The sequence below is a fragment of the Pseudorca crassidens genome, chromosome 2, assembly GCF_039906515.1.
Source record: "Pseudorca crassidens isolate mPseCra1 chromosome 2, mPseCra1.hap1, whole genome shotgun sequence".
Classification (NCBI taxonomy): Eukaryota; Metazoa; Chordata; class Mammalia; order Artiodactyla; family Delphinidae; genus Pseudorca; species Pseudorca crassidens.
In genome coordinates, this window is record NC_090297.1 from 131,167,266 (window position 1) to 131,187,489 (window position 20,224).

A 20,224-nucleotide genomic window follows, 5' to 3' on the forward strand; every position below is an offset into this window, starting at 1 on the left:
GCAGCTATATTCATAATACCAACACTTGAAACAACCAAGATGTCCTTCAGAAAATGAATGGATAAATAGTGATACATCCAGACAATGGAATAATATTCAATGCTAAGAAGAAATGAGCTTTCAATCCATGAAAAGACATGGAGGAAACTTAAATGCATATTACTACAGCATGTATGGAAAATCTCTGTAGCTTCCTTTCAATTCTGTGAACTTAAAACTGCTCTAAAAAACAAGGTCTTTAAAAATATATAAATACATTCAAGTAACAAAGAAAAAACATAAGAACAAAAAATCAAAAGAGAAAAGAAACATAAAACAAATAATAAAATGGCAGGCTTAAACTCTAAATTTACATTAAATGTAAATGGACTAAATACAAAATTCTAAGACTGCTGAGTCAGGCAAAGTGAAGAAAAACCTCTGCTGTCTATAAGAAACTCACCTCAAATAAATAAGTGATATAACAAGGAACCAAAGACTCAGTAAGGATGCAAAAAATTCTCACCATATATTTAACAAACTTTACACCACACCATGCAATTGCAGGAAACACATTCTTTTCAAGCACAAATATTTCAAAATTTAATGAACTAACGGGTGATAATGCAAATATCATATTAAGAAAAACACTAATTATTTTCTGATAACAATGCAATTATAACAGAAATCCAGAATTAAAAAAAAAAGAAAATCCCCACATCCAAGTAATAAGTTTATCTCTAAATAACCCACATGCCTAAGAAAAACTATAATGAAAATTAGAAACTATTTTGAACTAAGGAATAACAAACAAAACAAAATGCCATACCATAATTTTTAGATTCAACTAAAAGAAAAATTGTGGCCTCAAATGCCTATATTAGAAAAAAGTCTGCCTACTAATATGTATATCCAAATTAACAAATTAGAAAAGAAACAACAAAATAAAACCAAAGAAAGTAGAAGGATGGAAACTGTAATTATAAAGAGGGTATTAATAAGATGGAAAACAAAATAGAGAATATAAAACTGAAAGTTTGTTCCTAGATAAAACTCAAAATTGTTACATTCCTGGCAAGAACTGATCAAGAAAAAAGAGAGAAATGCACAGCACCAATAAGCAGAGTCAGGAATGAAAGACATCACTAAAAACTCTGGGGACATCAAAAACTTAGTATTAAGACCAAGCTAATAGCGATAAATTTGAAAATTTAGATGAAACAGACAATGCTTAGAAAAAGTATAACATGTCAAAAATGGTATCTAAAACAAAAACCTGAATAAGCAGTAACTGAATCAATACTTTAAAAGCTTCTGCAAACAACAGGTCCAGATAGCTTCTCCAGCAAAATCCTTAAACATTCAGCAAAGACATCGATCCTAGATTATACAGATTCTTCCAGAAAACAGAAAAAAAGGGTACATTCCCCAACTCATTTGATAAAGCTATCTTTATAACAAAATTGGACAAGATCAGTGTAAAAAAAAAATTAAAGAACAATCTCATTAACGAATACAGATGCAATAAGGAAGGCAAGTAGGGCAAACAACTGTCCTGGTGGGGTTTCTAGAACGCAGAACATTCAGTGATAAAACTAGAATACTCTTGGGCAAATCAAGACAGTTGGTCACCCTAGGTGCAAAGCTGATTGACTTTTTAATGTTAAACCAATGTAATTATCCAGTTTAACATAATGAAAAAAAAATATCATCTCAACTGCACAAAAATTTTGGAGAATACTCAACCCCCACTTATAATTTAAAAAATAATCCTCTTAGGAAACTGGGAATAGAAACTTAGCTCCTTGAATGATAAAAAAAAAAATACCTACCAAAAACCTACAGAAAACATCATACCTAATGGTGACACGTCGAAAGCTTTCACTTTGAGATCAGCACCAAGACTAGGATGCCCCGCTATCACCACTTCTATTCATCATTGTACCGGATGTCCTAGCCAGCAGAGTAAGACAAGAAAAATAAATAAAGGATATAAGGATCATAAAGAAAGAAACTAAACTGTTATTATTTGCAGATGATGATGCGTACACAGAAAACATAAAATAATCTACAAATAAATTATTAGAATTAATGATTTTAACAAGGTTGCTGGATACCAAAAGAAATGTGTCAAAATCAACTGCATTTCTATATACCAGCAACAAATAGTAAGAAACTGAAATTAAAGACACAGACATCACTTACAATAGCATAAAAATGATTGAAGACCTAAGAACAACTCTAAAATAAAGACATGTAAGAATAATCCCCTGAAAAATATCAAAATTTTTAAGGACATTCTTAAGGACCTAGATATACAGAAAGAAATACCACGTTCAAAGGCTAGAGGACTCAATATTGTAAAGATAGTCTCCCAAATTCATCTATTGAGTCAAAGTAATCCCAATAAAGATCACAGCAGGTGTACCATGGAAATGTATCAGCTGGTTCTAATATTTATAGAGAAATACAAAGAGCCATGAATTGCTGAGACTTTCATAAAAAAGAACAGTAACTTACTTTAAAGTTCTAGTGTTTAATACAATGTGGTATTGCCAGAAAGACAGACAAACAGACCAGTGGAGCAGAAGAGAGCCTAGAAACAGACCCACACATGTATGGACACATGATGTATGACAGATGTGGTATTTCAAAGCAATGGGAAAAGGATGGACTTTTTAATTAAGGATGCTTGGACATCTGGACATCCATATGAAAAAATTCCCAAGTAGATTATAGATGCGAGTATGAAAAATAAAAGGTAAAGATTCAAGTAGGTAATATAGTAAAATGTCTTCATGACCTCAGGTGGAGAAGAATTCTTTACCTAACATAAAAGGTACTAATTATAACAGGAAAGACTAATAAATTTGACTCTATTATAGACAGAAACTTCTGCTCATCAAATGACATCATTAAGACAATGGAAAAAGCAGCCCAATTAGAGGGGTAAAAGATTTGCTATAGATAAGTAGATATAGAGATAGATAGATAGATAGAACAAAGAACTTTTATCTAGAATATATAAACAATAAACCAATAAGAAAATCAACTAAATAGAAAAGATGCACAAAGCTTTAACCAAGTACTTCACACATACACAAAAATCCCAATGGCCAATTCATAGTACTGTGTACTCAACCTCACTGGTCTCAGGGAAATGCAACTTAAAACCACAAAGAGATAGCAATGCATATCCTAAGATTTGCTAAACTGAAAAAAGTCTATTGCCACCAAGTACTGGCAATAATATAGTGCAATAGGAACATTCCTACAATGCCTGTAGGAAGAGTAACCAATACAACTGCTCAGGCATGTTTGGCATTATCTATTAAATTTGAAGATGTACATATCCTATGACTCATTAATTCCACTTCTACATGTGTAGCATAGAAAGATATATACTAATATATACCTGGATACATATATAAGATAGTAACATTGTAAATAGCTCAAAACCAAAAACAACTCACAAGTCCATCAACAACAAAAATGGGGTGTATTCATTTAATAGAATACTATACAACAACAAAAATGAATCAATTATAGCCATATACAACAATGGGGATGAATCTTAGCACTGAGCCAAAGACAAGAACAAAACATTATATAATGCAGAAGTGCATTTATATTAGTTCAAAAGAAGAGACTTATAAATACTTAGGCATCAAAACAATAAAGAAAAACAGAGAGGTGATTACCATAAATATCAGAATACTGACTACCTAATGGGCAAGGGAGAAGGCTATAATCTGGAAAGGGTAGGGAGGGAGCTTCAGGAAGCCTAGCAAAAATCTATTGTTTAATCAGGATGATGGTCACACGGATGATCACTCTATTATGAATCTTTAAACTGTAAATTCGTTTTACGAACTTTTCTGTGCTTTATTTCATATAAAAACATTGTAAAATTCAATTCTTTCAAATATTCAAAATAAAATTCCGAACAAAACCAAAAGGAAACCAAGACTCATCAAAACTGTCCTATTACAATGAATTAAACAGGTACCACAAATATCCAAAAGTATATTTTAAAATTAAATCGTATGAAATATAAGGCAATTGTTCAAATGCTGGTACAAATTTGCACAGAGGAGACTGGCTTTTACATGGAACCTAAAGCTCTTTTGTTCAATCTGACCATGAAGAAAGAATAACATGTTCATTTAAAAACATATATTTATTAAGTGCTGTGGTAGGCTGGCTGTAAGAAAGCCTTCAAAGATTCCCACCTCAGAATTCACACCCTTATGTAATTCCCTCTCTTTGTATAGGCTGGACCCAAAGATTTGCTTCTAATGGAAAAAACAGAACACTTGTTGAGATGTAACTTTCAAGATTAATCTACAAAAAGCATGTGACTGCTGTCCTCAAAACCCTCTCTTGCTCCCTGTGAGGGAAGTCAGCTGCCACACAGTAAGTTATCCTATGGAGAAGCCCATGTGGTAAGAATATGGTATCTCTTTCCAACAGCCAACGAGTGAACTGGGAAGCATTCCTATCCCAGTCGAACCTTAAGATAACTGCTGCCCTGGCCAACACCTGGAGCGTAGCTTGGTGAGAAACCCTGAGCAAAGGCACTCAGTTACTCTGCACCAAGATTCCTGACACAAGATATTAAATGATGTTTTTAAGCCATTAAATTTGAGGGTAACTTGTTACACAGCAATAGATAACTAATGAAAATGCCTACTATGTGCCTTGCACATTCCTTTCTCTTAATATTCAAAGGAGAGTCAAGGAAAAAAATAAATCACAAATAAAAATTAAAGGTAGGATTCTAACAGCAAGATGTGACATTGGAACAAATAAGTATGTTAAATCTGAAAAGCAGATTCAGAGTCTTGGTTTAGACTCATCATAACTGCAATTAAAAGTCAAGCATAAAATCACAAAGTTAATTTTCAAAGTCTGAATGTTAATCTTAGGAAAAGAAAATCAGAAATAGTAGTTTGTCTCCTGGTCAGTCTGTATTTTGCTTGAATAAGTTCAAGTATAAATTATACTACAGGAGATAAGACCTTTAACAACCATATACACTTTGAGGATTAAACACACAATATATACTTTATAATATATGCAAAAAAAGTAACCACTCACTTCATTCTGTCTGTACTAAATCATGAGGTATTAATCAACTACATTTTCTAGACTAAAGTTTACTATTTCCAAATCACTAGTGTTGACTCCAATCACAGAAAAATTAATGAAATTTAATCAAAGTAACTGGTAAGTTTTTAAGTCTGTTATCCTAGCTCCAAATTTTCAAAGTTTTAAAACTTTGTTAACCTAGCTCCTCAGAGTCCCTTGTGTAGTTAAACCTGATATACTCAGAATCACTCAATTATGGATACACTAAAAACAAGAAAACCAAAATATATTAATGACCGTATAATCATTGCATATTAAGAGGCACCAATATCCAGAAGTACTTGGAACCAGTATGTTTCTAGGTTAAATTGCCTATCATAAGAAAATATGATCCAAGAGAGAAAAAAAATCTATCATTCACAAGGATCTTGTAAGATTCAAATTAAACTCAAGTTGAAAAATTCTAAAGCACAATTAACCCAGACATAATAACAAAAATATAGGAACACTGATACTAAGGGCTATGTGATCAAAGGCAATATCACAGAAGAAGCTATTGGAGGCCACTGCATCAGAGAGAGAACAAATTAATATAAGAAGGAAGAGCTATCGTTGGGAAACATTCTCCACTGATCTCTCCCATTTCTGCACATCTTTTGATAACTTTTGTTCCAAATTATCTTTTCAAGGATGTCTGTTTAGTGAACACCCTGGCAAGACAGAAATATTGACTTCGTCCAGGAGAGGGGGCAGATTTGTTTTCTGATCAATAAAATAAAAATAGTGTCTCCCTGCAGGGCAAAGACTGAACAGATTTGCTAGCAGACCCCTTTAAAAGACTGGGGTTTCCTAAGTTCAAGGTTCTTTGGTTGTAATATATATCCTTTGTATATGCAGAATCTACCAAGGCCCATCTCTAAACCGCCCCTGAGGGACTTGCAGGTCATGAAGCTGATGCTGCCAGATATGCCATGAGTAGTCAAGACTATTTCCAACCCAGAAGTCTCATGTCTTCTGCCAGCATCTATGAAACTGTGGCGGACTAACTTGTCAGCTTGCTAGTAAAAATCCCAGAATATTCATAGTTGTTTATTTTATAGTTATATGCTGCATCCTTCTTACCTAAGAAAATTTCAAATCTAAATATATTGCAAGCATTAACAGACACTAGAGAAGTATGAAAAACCTCAGAGGCTAATGAAAACCTTAAATAATTCAGATCATACACAGTGATCAGCCATTTCATTTAACCCCCAGATATCCATATGTTTGGACTGTTCACTTAATTGATTCATTATCAGGTTATTTCCTGTGTACCAAATCTCACTCGATGAGTTCAAAGTCGAAGGTGAAAAGAACTACATAAAACTACTGGAAAACAATTTCACATTCTGTTTTTAAAGGAGAGAAGGTATGTACGGAATATAAAAAATTATCACTTTTCAAAGAATTTGCTATAGCAAAGACGGTTGAGTGTACATACTGAATTAATAATTTTGTTTCCGTATGCTATAAAATGTTCAGCTTTGTTACTCAAAGTGTGGTCCACGGACCAATAGCATCATCATCTGCAGCTTGCCAGAAATGCAGATTATCAGGCTCAAACACACACCCTCTTAATCAGAATTTGGATTCTAAGAAGATCCTCAGGCTATTCTTATGCAAATTGAAGTTAAGGTACCCACCAAAAAAATAAAATTAAAAGTCAAGAAGAATATATAAAACTCAAATTCATACTGAAGATAATTTTTAATAGATACTAAAACATTAAAATCACAACTGCTACCTCAGTAAAAGTTAAAGAAACATACAATCATAAACCAGGTAAAGAACATTTAGCTATCAACACTAGCACAACACAGAAAAATCCAATCTGAACAAAGTAAGAAAAAGTTAAAAACAGACATCATGAATAGTCCAAAAAAAGCAGAAATATCAAACTAAGATAATGCAAAGTTCTGGCAATGCACACTTAAAGTACTTCATCAAAACAAGTTCTCATCTTTTTATTTTCAAAAATAATAAAGATGGGGCTTCCCTGGTGGCTCAGTGGTTGAGAGTCCGCCTGCCGATGCAGGGGACACGGGTTCGTGCCCCGGTCCGGGAAGATCCCACATGCTGCGGAGCGGCTAGGCCCGTGAGCCATGGCCGCTGAGCCTGCGCGTCCGGAGCCTGTGCTCCGCAACGGAAGAGGCCACAGCAGTGAGAAGCCCGTGTACCGCAAAAAAAAAAAAATAATAATAATAAAGATGGCCTGGAACCTAACAAATAAGGTTTTTTTTTTTTTTGAGTAAAAATGTCCTAATTAGACAGCTGAAAGTAAAAATATAACAGTTGGTAATTTAAATATAGAACAGTTTTCAAAGTTATTTTAGCATGCTACCAAGAACACAGGATTTTGCCTTTCATTTTCCCATATTTTATACTATTGTGAAATGACTGAGGAATCTTATAAATGTTAAATTAGGACATTCTGTTATAAAATTATTAATAAAAAGTTATCTGTTAGTTATCCTGCATGACTTACACTTTCCAAGTTCTAAATAGGTAGCTATATTTTTACTTGTTTCCCCCCACCAAGATGTATTTTAATCATAGGAAAATTGTAACCCTCTCTACTTAAGACTTCATTATCTAAATTTTCCTACGTTTTCTTTTCAGGGTGAAAGTTAGGCTGCCATTTGATAATTCTACTATCTATTCTTTATAGCTTTGAGGTAACATCATTATATTCACTCCTATAGAAAACTTTTTAGCACACCTCCAGAAAGGGATTTTTAAAATATCAAGTTGTAAACGTAAAAGAAGTTAAAATAACAAAGTTTAAAAAAAAATAAAACTCCTGAAAACTCAAATGCTTTTAAATGTTTAAATAAAATTTTTAACCTGAAATGCCTTCACAAAAATGGAGAAAAAAATGGGAAGAGTCAACAATAGTAAATGACACATTACGTAAAATACACAAAATAATATACCTCTCTCTTATTTCTTCTTGCAACCTTGAGGAATTCCATAAGGATCTGTAGTTGGGCTGCATGTGATTCCTATAATAGAAAATTATAATTGTTCTTTTAAAAACATAACTTTGAGTTCAAAGTTTTCTTTAACACCACAGTATAATCAGTATGAAGCAACCTAACTCATCCACTTAAGTTAGTCTCTTATTTCTATTTAGTCATTTTCCACTTGCTAACTGGCATTTTTAAAAGCAAGCCATTTCCCCTAAAACTAACTTGAAAAAAACGGGTAAACGGGTGTTTTCAACTACATTTCTCATTGACCATGCAGAAAAAACTATTTATCGGAAATGGCAATTCTGTTATCTGTCCTGGCTTTCTCTTCCCCAACCAAACTAATAAAACATCAAGACAAAAACTGTAGTGGAGGAACTTCCCTGGTGGTCCAGTGTTAAGACTCTGTGCTTCCAATGCAGGGGGTGGGGGTTCGATTCCTGGTTGGGGAACTAATAAGATACCACATGTTGTGTGGTGTGGCCAAAAAATTTTTTTTTAATTTAAAAAACAAAAACATAGTGGAGCCAATGTAGTTTCTAAACACTGAAATCACTTTCCCCATAAGAATTTAACTTGCAGGGGAGTAAGAAACATAATAAATAGGAAGAAATTCATGCTTTTCAGAAATCTAATTTACTATTTCTGGTCATTAATTACTCACACAGATGTGAGAATTAATATCTTTCTATGAAAGATTTCAGTTAAACTCAAAAATTTAAAAACAAAATTTTAATATTATCAAGTGGAGGGGGGGTAAAATAACACACATTGGTAACAGAAACAAAGATGTAATAGATAAATGGTGATTATAAGTTTAACATTTTTTGTTATCAAAAAATAAAATTACAGGGGAACTCCCTAGTGGTCCAATAGTTAGGACTCTGCCCTTTCAATGCCAAGGGAGTGGGTTCAACCCCTGTTAGGGGAACTAAGATCCCGCAAGCACAGCCAAAATAAATAAATTAAATAAAATTACAAAAAGATACCTTTTACTATTAAAATGTACACAATGAACCAATGAATTTCAGCTACATCTGATAAATATACATAAAAAGAATATCAAAAGCTAAAAGTGGAATAACAATAAGACATGTTTTATGAACAACTACAATTCTAACTTTCCTACATATATTTTAAAAGAATAAAAAAGTCCAGTGGAGCATTTCTAAAACAAACAACAACAAGAAAGATTAATAAAACTTTCATTTACCTGGCTATGCAACAGAATTATTTGAGGCATTTTTTAAAATAGACACTGGGATGGATTTTATATGATTCTGTTACTCTAGAAAAGATTCCAGGAATCTATATGTTTGTAGACTGATAAGAATACGCCAGTCAAAATTTGAAGACTCACTGAGATATTGCACATACTACAAAAAAGCATGGCCACTTCACCTTGCAGGATCTTAGTTCCCTGACCAGGGACTGAACCCAGGCCCTCGGCAGTGAAAGCACAGAATCCTAACCACTGGATTGTCATAGAATTCCCAACTTCACTTTCAATGAACTGAAACTAGCTCAAGCAACAACTGAGCACCAACTCAGCTAAATTACTGATTAGACCAAAGAGGTGAGTCTCTTATCCTTGCTCCCTGACAAATGGAAAGACAAGACCATTCAGAAAGAAAGTATTAACTACTTTAGTCTCTTTACTGCTCTTGAATACAACTTTAAAATTACAAGACAGGGAAAGAAGTAGGAAAAGTCAAGAGAAAAAAACAGGCAAAATGGGACTTCCCTGGTGGCCCATGGGAATCCGCCTGCCAATGCAGGGGACATGGGTTCGAGCCCTAGTCAGGGAAGATCCAACATGCTGCGGAGTGGCTGGGCCCGTGTGCCACAACTGCTGAGCCTGTGCTCTGGAGCCCGCGAGCCACAACTACTGAGCCTGCGTGCCACAACTACTGAAGCCCACATGCCTAGAGCCCGTGCTCCGCAACAAGAGAAGCCACTGCAATGAGAAGCCCATGCACCACAACGAAGACGCAACACAGACAAAAATAAATAAATAAAATAGATTAAATTAAAAAAAAAAAAAAAACACAGGCAAAAGAATGAAATTCACAGGTGACCCACTTGCTGGAATGAGCAAAAAGACTTTAAAATATTTCTCTATATTATTAAAGAATTAAGGGGGGGGGTTGGTGGGATGAACTGGGAGATTGGGATTGACATATATACACTAATATGTATAAAACAGATAATAAGAATCTGCTGTATAAAAAAAAGAAAAATTGACAAAATGAGCGAAAAAAAGGAGAATTAGAAAAGAACTGAAAGAACAAAGTGTAAACCTAGAAATGAAGAATAAAAAGTCTGAAATAAAAAAATAATAAATGAAGTTAGGAACAGATGGACAGAGCCGAGGAAAGGAATAACGAATTCAAAGACAGTTCAATATAAATTACTCAATCCAATTCAGAGAGAGAAAAAATAAAAACAGAGCATCAGAAATATGTGGGATAATATGAAACAATGAAGGGCTTCCCTGGTGGCGCAGTGGTTAAGAATCTGCCTGCCAAAAAAAAAAAAAAAAAAAAAAGAATCTGCCTGCCAATGCAGGAGACACGGGTTTGAGCCCTGGTCTGGGAAGATCCCACATGCCACGGAGCAACTAAGCCTGTGTGCCACGACTACTGAGCCGGCGTGCCATGACTACTGAAGCCCGTGAGCCTAGAGCCCATGCTCCGCAACAAGAGAAGCCATCACAATGAGCACGCACACCACAACGAAGAGTAGCCCACACTCTCAACAACTAGAGAAGGCCCGCGTGCACCAATGAAGACCCAACGCAGACAAAAATAAATAAAATAAATAATTTTTTAAAAATGAAACAATAAAACATATGACTTGAATCCTAAGGAAAAGGAGAGAGAGCACAGGGTTGAATAAATAATGGTTCACATGTCCAACAAACAGATCCTCCTGTTCTGTGAAACACAAGCAGGATGAATATTTTTTAAATGAAAGCTAGGAATATCACAGTCAAACTGAAAACTAATGTCAAAAAGAACATTTAAAATCAGCTAAAAAGGATACACTAGGGGAAGAAGATTAAGAATGACTGAAAATTTCATCAGAAACAAAGGAGCAAATAGAAAATGAAAATATGTCTTTAAAGTGTTAAAAGAAAAAAAAAAACTAGACTTCTATACAGAACTATCATCTATACAAGAAATAGTAAAGAAAATTATACAGACAAAAGGGAAATGACTCAGATGGAACCTCAGATCTACAAGAGAAAATGGAGACATCTCAAAGGGTAAATATTTTGGTTTAAAAGGGTCTTTTCTGTTTATTTTTTTTTGCATCATTTCTTCAAAAGACTATTAACTGTTTAAAGCAAAAATAACTGGTGGGGTTTATAATATAATTTGAATCACAAAAGGCAGGAGCTTGGTAAACTGAAATACTATAAGGTCTTGCACTTTCCATAAAATGGTATATAGCTGACCCTTGAACAACACACATTTGAACTGCATGGGTCCACTTATACATGGATTTTTTTCGATAAATACAAACTGCAGTACTACACGATCCATAGCTGGTTGAATCCATGGATAATGAACCGTGGATATGGAGGGCTGATTATAAAGTTAGATGCGGATTTACAACTTCGCAGGCGTCAGCATGCCTAATAGCTGCATTGTTTAAGGGTCAACTGTATATTCAGTGTTGACTGTGAATACAATGTCCTTGAAGTGGCATACTATAAACTCAAGGTTGACTGTGCAAAGTAAAAAAGGCATTTTGCAATCTTTAGAGAAACCACTAGAAATACAATAATAAGCAATATGCGAAAAACAGAGAAGATGCTATACTAAAATGAAACCCTGGAAACTCAATGATCTCTAAAGAAAGCAAGAAAGGAGAAAGGGTAAATAAGGAATATATGGAAAAACAGAAAGCAAATACCAACAAGGTAGACCTCAAGCCTGACCACATTGATAATTATTATATATTACATTTAAATGAACTTAAGTATTTGAATTAATGAGCTTACTAGATTGCATTAAAAACTCAATTACATACAGTTAAGAGACACATTTTTAAAATATAAAAACAACAGAAGAAAAGTAAAAGGGTAGAGAAGAATATACCATAGAAACTCTAGTCATAACTAAGCTACTGAGGCTATACTAACATCAGAAAATATAAAAGCAGACTCCAGAACAAAGTATATTTCCAGCAATAAACATATACAATTCATAGTGACAAAGGGGATGATTCATCCAGAAGACGTAACAATCCTAAACATGTATGCACCTAATAATGGGCTTCAAAATACATGAAGTAAAAATCATAGAAGTCAATGAAAAATAAACAATCAAAAATTGTATTTTTAACATACCCCAATCAATAATTGATGGAGCAAGGAGAAAATAAGTTTTTGAATAATATTAACAAACTCTACATTTATAAAGCACAGCAAATAACACAGCTTTTAAATGAAGGTGAACATTTAACAAAACAGACCATATAGTGAGCCATAAAAAAAAAAAAAAAAAAAACCACAATAAATTTCAATGGACCAAAAGCAAACAAATTGAAGTTACTGGCTAAAATGCAATGAGAAAGATAGAATTCCTACTTTAATCAACAAAACAGCAGGCTAGTTATATGAATGGATGAATTTCAGACAAAGGACCAGAAATAATACATTATCCCAGGAGCTAGGCAGAAAAACCTCAACATACACAGGCATCAGGTAGAACACTCAATGAGACTGCCAAAAATCTATTCTATCTCTACCTAACAAAGCTTAAAAAACAAGCTTCAAGATAATCAAACTGTTTTGAAAATACTTAACTACATGCCAGAACGAAGGTTAGAAATGTGTAAAGGAATACAAAAATAGCAACACTAAACAAGTTAAAATGTACAATTTCTGGCATCCAATCAAAAGATTAATAAGCACGCAAATAAGGAAAATACGGCCCAAAATAAGGTGAAAAAAATCCATCAATAAAAACAGATGCAGCAACGACACAAGTAATAAAATAAGCAAATACAGTCATAAAAAAGTTACTATAACTACCTATATGTGTTCTCCAAGGTAAGGAGAGACAACAGATTATAGAAAAAAGTAGTGAATGTGACAACAGAAATAGAAACTATCCAAAATGAACTAGACAGGGGAAAAAGATAAAACATAAATAAGCAGAACTGTTTATGTGTGAGCTATGGTATAACTTCAACCAACCTAACAGATGTGTAATTGGAGTTCCCAAAATGGAAAAGGTGACAGAAAAATATCTGAAGAAATAATGACCAAAAATTTTCCAAATCTTATGGAAACTATAATCCTACCAATCCAGGAATCTCAAAGAACCCCAAGAACAAGAAACATGGCGGGGGGGAAACTATACCAAGGTATATCAAAGTCAAAATACTTAAAACCACAAAAAGAACATTTTAAACTGAGAAATACATTTCATTCTGAGGATAAAGACTTCTCATCTGAAACAATGCAAGACAATGGACAATGGAGCAACATCTTTAAAATACTGAAAGAAAAAAAGTAAATTTAGAATTCTATACTCATTTGGAACTGCCTTTCTGGCATAAAGGGTAAATAAAGACGTTCTCAGATATAGAAGGTGAAAGATTCATCACCAGATCTACACTAAAGAAATGATAAAAGCTGTCCTTCAGGTGGAAGGAAAATTACAGATGGAATTCAAAAGAATGAATGGGGACTTCCCTGGTGGCAGAGTGGTTAAGAATCCGCCTGCCAATGCAAGGGACACAGGTTCAATCCCTGGTCCAGGAAGATCCCACATGCCGCAGAGCAACTAAGCCCGTGCACCACAACTACTGAAGCCTGCGTGCCTAGAGCCCGTGCTCTGCAACAAGAGAAGCTATTGCAACAAGGAGCCCATGCACCACAAAGAAGAGGAGCCCACACTCATCTCAACTAGAGAAAGCCCACGCGCAACAACGAAGACCCAATGCAGCCCTAAATAAATATATATATATATATATTTTTAAAACACACATGAAAGAATGAATGAAAGAGTGAATGGAAAACAAGACAATGAAGTACACCAGAAATGATAAATACATGTATATACAGAACTTTTTAAAATTCTCCAAAAAACATAATTTATTGTTTAAACCAAAATTAATAATGATTTATGGGGGGATGGTTATAATATATATAGAAGTAAAACATTTGACAAAAAATAGTACAAAGGCTGAGAGAGAAGAAATGGAAGTATACTGTTGTAAGGTTCTTATAATACTGATGAAGTAGGATAATATTACTCAAAAGTACAATGTAATAGCAATTATATTAAAATCCCAAAAGCAACCACTAAGAAACCAAACAAAATGTTCTATCTGACAAGCCAATGAGACAAATAAATGAAATCATGAAAAATACTCAATCTAAAATCATATAAATCAGTCTCACAATACAACTAGAACTCAATTACCAAAATAGCATTTGGCAAAGTAGCAATATCCAAAATACACATACACACACACACACACACACACACACACACACACACAGACATACTTCTAACAAATCAATAAGAAGAAAGAAACAATCTATTAGGAAAATGGTTATAGGCTATGAATAGGCAATTCATCAAATAAGAAACCAAGATAAACAAACAAATGAAGAAACTCTCTTCGCTAGTAATCACAGAAATACAAAAAATACAAAATGACAAAACAAAACACACACATACACACACACAAACACAAGCATCTGACAACTATCAGACTGGCAGAAACTAAAAAACAATACCAAGTGTCGATATGGTACAAACCCACAAAAGAGCAATATGGCAATATTTAATATGGTTAAAATGGGCATTCAAACCCTATGAAAAGCAATTCCACTCCTTAAATCACTAAGTATATATATATGAGCACAAGGAGACATGAATAACAATACTAAATGCAGTACTGACACTCACAATTATGAATTCAGAGCAACTTAAATGTCCATCAACAGGGGAATAGAAATGTTCATGCAATGGATTACTACAGAGAAGTTAAAATAATTAAACTAGATCTACATTTATCAGCAGGAACCTCAAAAAGTAAACAAAAAGGCATAGGTCAAAAAGATAACTACAGTTTGAAACTATATAAAATTCTAAATTATACAAACAATACTTTATATACAGTTGTAGATACAATATATGTTTAAAAAAAGCTTATACACGCTTGAGAAGGATCCTTCCCAACTTCATATGGTGGTTACTCTGGGAGAATGGAATGAGATGAGAGGGTTTTAAGTATAAAAAAATATTTAATTCTCAAAAGGCAGACCTAAGACAAATATGGTAAAGTGTTACTATTTATTAAAACTGCAAGGTAAGTCAAGAGTCTCATTATTTTCTGTACTTTTCTGTATGTTAGAAATATTCATCAAGTTAAATAATAATGCAAAGTAAAACAGGAAAACAATAATAAAAATGCTATAATACCTGTAACAGGAAGTTTGATTCTGAACTGGCTCCCTCATCAAAAAATAACAGAAAAGATCTGGGTTCTAAAACTAAGATACCTGTACTTCCTCAATTCTAAGACAGAGACAAAAAAAGCATGCAAAGATTAATGTTGACACGTCAAAGGGGGAATAAGGTTAACAGCTCTCACATTCAGTATGTAAACTTACCTATCTTCAGTAAATAGCCCATACACACCCTTAAGTGAGCCTGTGGTGCAATAGTCCAGAAAGTCTCTCTTTAACCACCACCACAGAAAAAAAATTCTACTGTTCTCTTAAGGTAGAAAAGGGAGAATCATTTGCTATGAGTTGTACAAGAAGGGATCAGAGAATCCAACTGCTTCTTAGTCAGATCCTCAACAAATCATCCTGTTTTCAGCCTTTGCTGTAAGAGCTATCTCATGCTACCAATTCCAAGGCCTTTGTTTAACAATATAAAAAGGGTTCGTTCCTAGCTCTTCCTCACTGCTGGCTCAGCTTTCTCAGATGTCTTAATCTATTACTTTTCATCCATTGCTGCCATTGTCTCTTCTCCCATTCTTTGGCCTTTTAAAAGTCCCTTAACTGTCATTTTATTTTCTTTTTAACATCTTTATTGGAGTATAACTGCTTTACAATGGTGTGTTAGTTTCTGCTTTATAACAAAGTAAATCAGTTATACATATACATATATCACCATATCTCTTCCCTCTTGCGTCTCCCTCTCTCCCACCTTCCCTATCCCACCCCTCTAGGTGGCCACAAGTCACCGAGCTGATCTCCCTGTGCTATGTGGCTACATCCGACTAGCTATCGGTTTTACATTTGGTAGTGTATATATGTCCATGCCACGCTCTCATTTTGTCCCAGGTTACCCTTCCCCCTTCCTGTGTCCTCAAGTCCATTCTCTAGTACATCTGCATCTTTATTCCAGTGTTGCCCCTAGGTTCTTCATGACCTTTTTTTTTTTTTTTTAGATTCCATATATATGTTAGCATACAGTATTGGTTTTTCTCCTGACTTACTTCACCCTGTATGACAGACTCCAGGTCCATCCACCTCACTACAAATAACTCAATTTCGTTTCTTTTTATGGCAGAGTAATATTCCATTGTATATATTTGCCACATCTTCTTCATCCATTCATCTGTCGATAGACACTTAGGTTGCTTCCATATGCTGAATATTCTAAATAGAGCTGCAATGAACATTGTGGTACATGACTCTTTTTTGAATTATGGTTTTCTCAGGGTATATACCCAGAAGTGTGATTGCTGGGTAATACGGTAGTTCTATTTTTACTTTTTTAAGGAAACTCCATACGGTTCTCCATACTGGCTGTATCAATTTACATTCCCACCAACAGTGCAGGAGTGTTCCCCTTTCTCTACACCCTCTCCAGCATTTGTTGTTTCTACATTTTTTTGATGATGGCCATTCTGACCAGTGTGAGATGATATCTCATTGTAGGTTTGATTTGCATTTCTCTAATGATTAATGATGTTGAGCTTCTTTCATGTGTTTGCTGGCAATCTGTACATCTTCTTTGGACAAATGTCTATTAACATCTGCTGCCCATTTTTGGATTCGGTTGTTTGTTTTTTTGATATTGAGCTGCATGAGCTTCTTGTAAATTTTGGAGATTAATCCTCTGTCAGCTGCTTCATTTACAAATATATTCTCCCATTCTGAGGGTTGTCTTTTCACCTCGTTTATGGTTTCCTTTGTTGTGCAAAAGCTTTTAAGTTTCATTAGGTCCCATTTGTTTATTTTTGTTTTTAACTCCATTTCTCTAGGAGGTGGGTCAAAAAGGATCTTGCTGTGATTTATGTCATAAAGTGTTCTACCTATGATTTCCTCTAGGAGTTTGATAGTGTCTCTCTGGCTGTACATTTAGATCTTTAATCCATTTTGAGTTTACTTTTGTGTATGGTTTTAGGCAGTGTTCTAATTTCATTCTTTTACATGTAGCTGCCCAGTTTTCCCAGCACCACTTATTGAAGAGGCTGTCCTTTCTCCATTGTATATTCCTGCCTCCTTTATCAAAGATAAGGTGACCATATGTGCATGGGTTTATCTCTGGGCTCTCTATCCTGTTCTATTGATCTATATTTCTGTTTTTGTGCCAGTACCATACTGTCTTGATTACTGTAGCTTTGAGGTATAGTCTGAAGTCCAGGAGCCTGATTCCTCCAGCTCCGTTTTTCTTTCTAAAGATTGCTTTGGCAATTCGGGGTCTTTTGTGTTTCCATACAAATTGTGAATTTTTTTGTTCTAGTTCTGTGAAAAATGCCATTGGTAATTTGATAGGGATTGCACTGAAGGTGTAGATTCCTTTGGGTAGTATAGTCATTTTCACAATGTTGATTCTTCCAGTCCACAAACATGGTATACCTTGCCACCTATTTGTATCATCTTTAATTTCTTTCATCAGTGTCTTCTAATTTTCTGCATACAGGTCTTTTGTCTCCTTAGTTAGGTTTATTCCTAGGTATTTTATTCTTTTTGTTGCAATGGTAAATGGGAGTGTTTTCTTAATTTCACTTTCAGATTTTTCATCATTACTGCACAGGAATGCAAGAGATTTCTGTGCATTAATTTTGTATCCTCTTACTTTACCAAATTCATTGATTAGCTCCAGTAGTTTTCTGGTAGCATCTTTAGGATTCTCTATGTATAGTATCATGTCATCTGCACACAGTGACAGCTTTACTTCTTCTTTTCCGATTTAGACTCCTTTTATTTCGTTTTCTTCACTGATTGCTGTGGCTAAGACTTCCAAAACTATGTTGAATAACAGTGGTGAGAGTGGGCAACCTTGTCTTATTCCTGATCTTAGTGGAAATGGTTTCAGTTTTTCACCATTGAGGACGATGTTGGCTGTGGGACTGTCATATATGGCCTTTATTATGTTGAGGTAAGTCCTCTCTATGCCCACTTTCCAGAGGGTTTTTATCATAAACAGGTGTTGAATTCTGTCAAAACCTTTCTCTGCATCTACTGAGATGATCATATGATTTTTCTCCTTCAATTTGTTAATATGGTGTATCACATTGAGTAATTTGCGTATATTGAAGAATCCTGGCATTCCTGGGATAAACCCCACTTGATCATGGTGTATGATCCTTTTAATGTGCTGTTGGATTCTGTTTGCTAGTATTTTCTTGAGGATTTTGCATCTATGTTCAACAGTGATATTGGCCTGTAGTTTTCTTTGTGACATCTGTGTCTGGTTTTCGTGTCAGAGTGATGGTGGCCTTGTAGAATGAGTTTGAGAGTGTTTCTCCCTCTGCTATATTTTGGAAGAATTTGAGAAGTATAAGTGTTAGCTTTTCTCTAAATGTTTGATAGAATTCGCCTGTGAAGCCATCTGGTCCTGGGCTTTCGTTTGTTGGAAGATTTTTAATCACAGTTTCAATTTCCGTGCTTATGACTGGTCTGTTCATATTTTTTATTTCTTCCTGGTTCATTCTCAGAAGGTTGTGCATTTCTAAGGATTTGTCCATTTCTTCCAGGTTGTCCATTTTATTGGCATACAGCTGCTTGTAGTAATCTCTCATGATCCTTTGTATTCCTGCAGTGTCAGTTGTTACTTATCCGTTTTCATTTGTAATTTTATTGATTTGAGTCTTCTCCCTTTTTTTCTTGATGAGTCTGTCTAATGGTTTATCAATTTTGTTTATCTTCTCAAAGAACCAGCTTTTATTGATCTTTGCTATCGTTTCCTTCATTTCTTTTTCATTTATTTCTAATCTGATCTTTATGATTTATTTCCCTCTGCTAACATTGGGGCTTTTTTTGTTCTTCTTTCTCTAATTTCTTTAGCTATAAGGTTAGGTTGTTTATTTGAGATGTTTCTTGTTTCTTAAGGTAGGATTGTATTGCTATAAACTTCCCTCTTAGAACTGCTTTTGCTGCATCCCATAGGTTTTGAGTCACTGTGATTTCACTGTCATTTGTTTCTAGGTATTTTTTGATTTCCTCTTTGATTTATTCAGTGATCTCTTCGTTATTAAGTAGTGTATTGTTTAGCCTCCACGTGTTTGCACTTTTTACAGATTTTTTCCTGTAATTGATATCCAGTCTCATAGCATTGTGGTCAGAAAAGATACTGGATACAACTTCAATTTTCTTACATTTACCAAGGCTTGGTTTGTGACCCAAGATATTATCTATCCTGGAGAATGTTCCATGAGCACTTGAGAAGAAAGTGTATTCTGTTGCTTTTGGATGGAATGTCCTATAAATTTCAATTAAGTCCATCTTGTTTAATGTATCAATTAAAGCTTGTGTTTCCTTGTTTATTTTCATTTTGGATGATCTGTCCATTGATGAAAGTGGGGTGTTAAAGTCCCCTACTATGATTGTGTTACTGTTGATGTCCCCTTTTATGGCTGTTAATATTTGCCTTATGTATTGAGGTGCTCCTATGTTGGGTGCATAAATAGTTACAATTGTTATATCTTCTTCTTGGATTGATCCCTTGATTATTATGTAGTGTCCTTCTTTGGCTCTTATAATAGTCTTTGTTTTAAAGTCTATTTTGTCTGATATGAGGATTGCTAATCCAGCTTTCTTTTGATTTCCATTTGCATGGAATATCTTTTTCCATCCCCTCACTTTCAGTCTGTATGTGTCCCTAGGTCTGAAGTGGGTCTCTGGTAGACAGCATATATATGGGTCTTTTTTT

The 20,224-nt window shown here is 34.4% G+C and overlaps 1 protein-coding gene across 10 annotated transcripts in view; it reads right to left on the reverse strand.

Moving 5' to 3' along the window:
• The window catches only part of COP1 (COP1 E3 ubiquitin ligase), a 273,107-nt gene that overhangs the window by 192,763 nt on the left and 60,120 nt on the right, over positions 1–20,224 (reverse strand). For 7 of the 10 annotated variants that reach the window (XM_067728723.1, XM_067728719.1, XM_067728724.1 and 4 more), the window contains one exon: positions 8,046–8,114. The exons of the other annotated variants lie outside the window; for them this stretch is intronic. In XM_067728723.1, the coding sequence (XP_067584824.1) occupies positions 8,046–8,114 (69 nt within the window). The remainder of the gene's footprint in view (positions 1–8,045; positions 8,115–20,224) is intronic. 10 annotated transcript variants of the gene reach the window in all.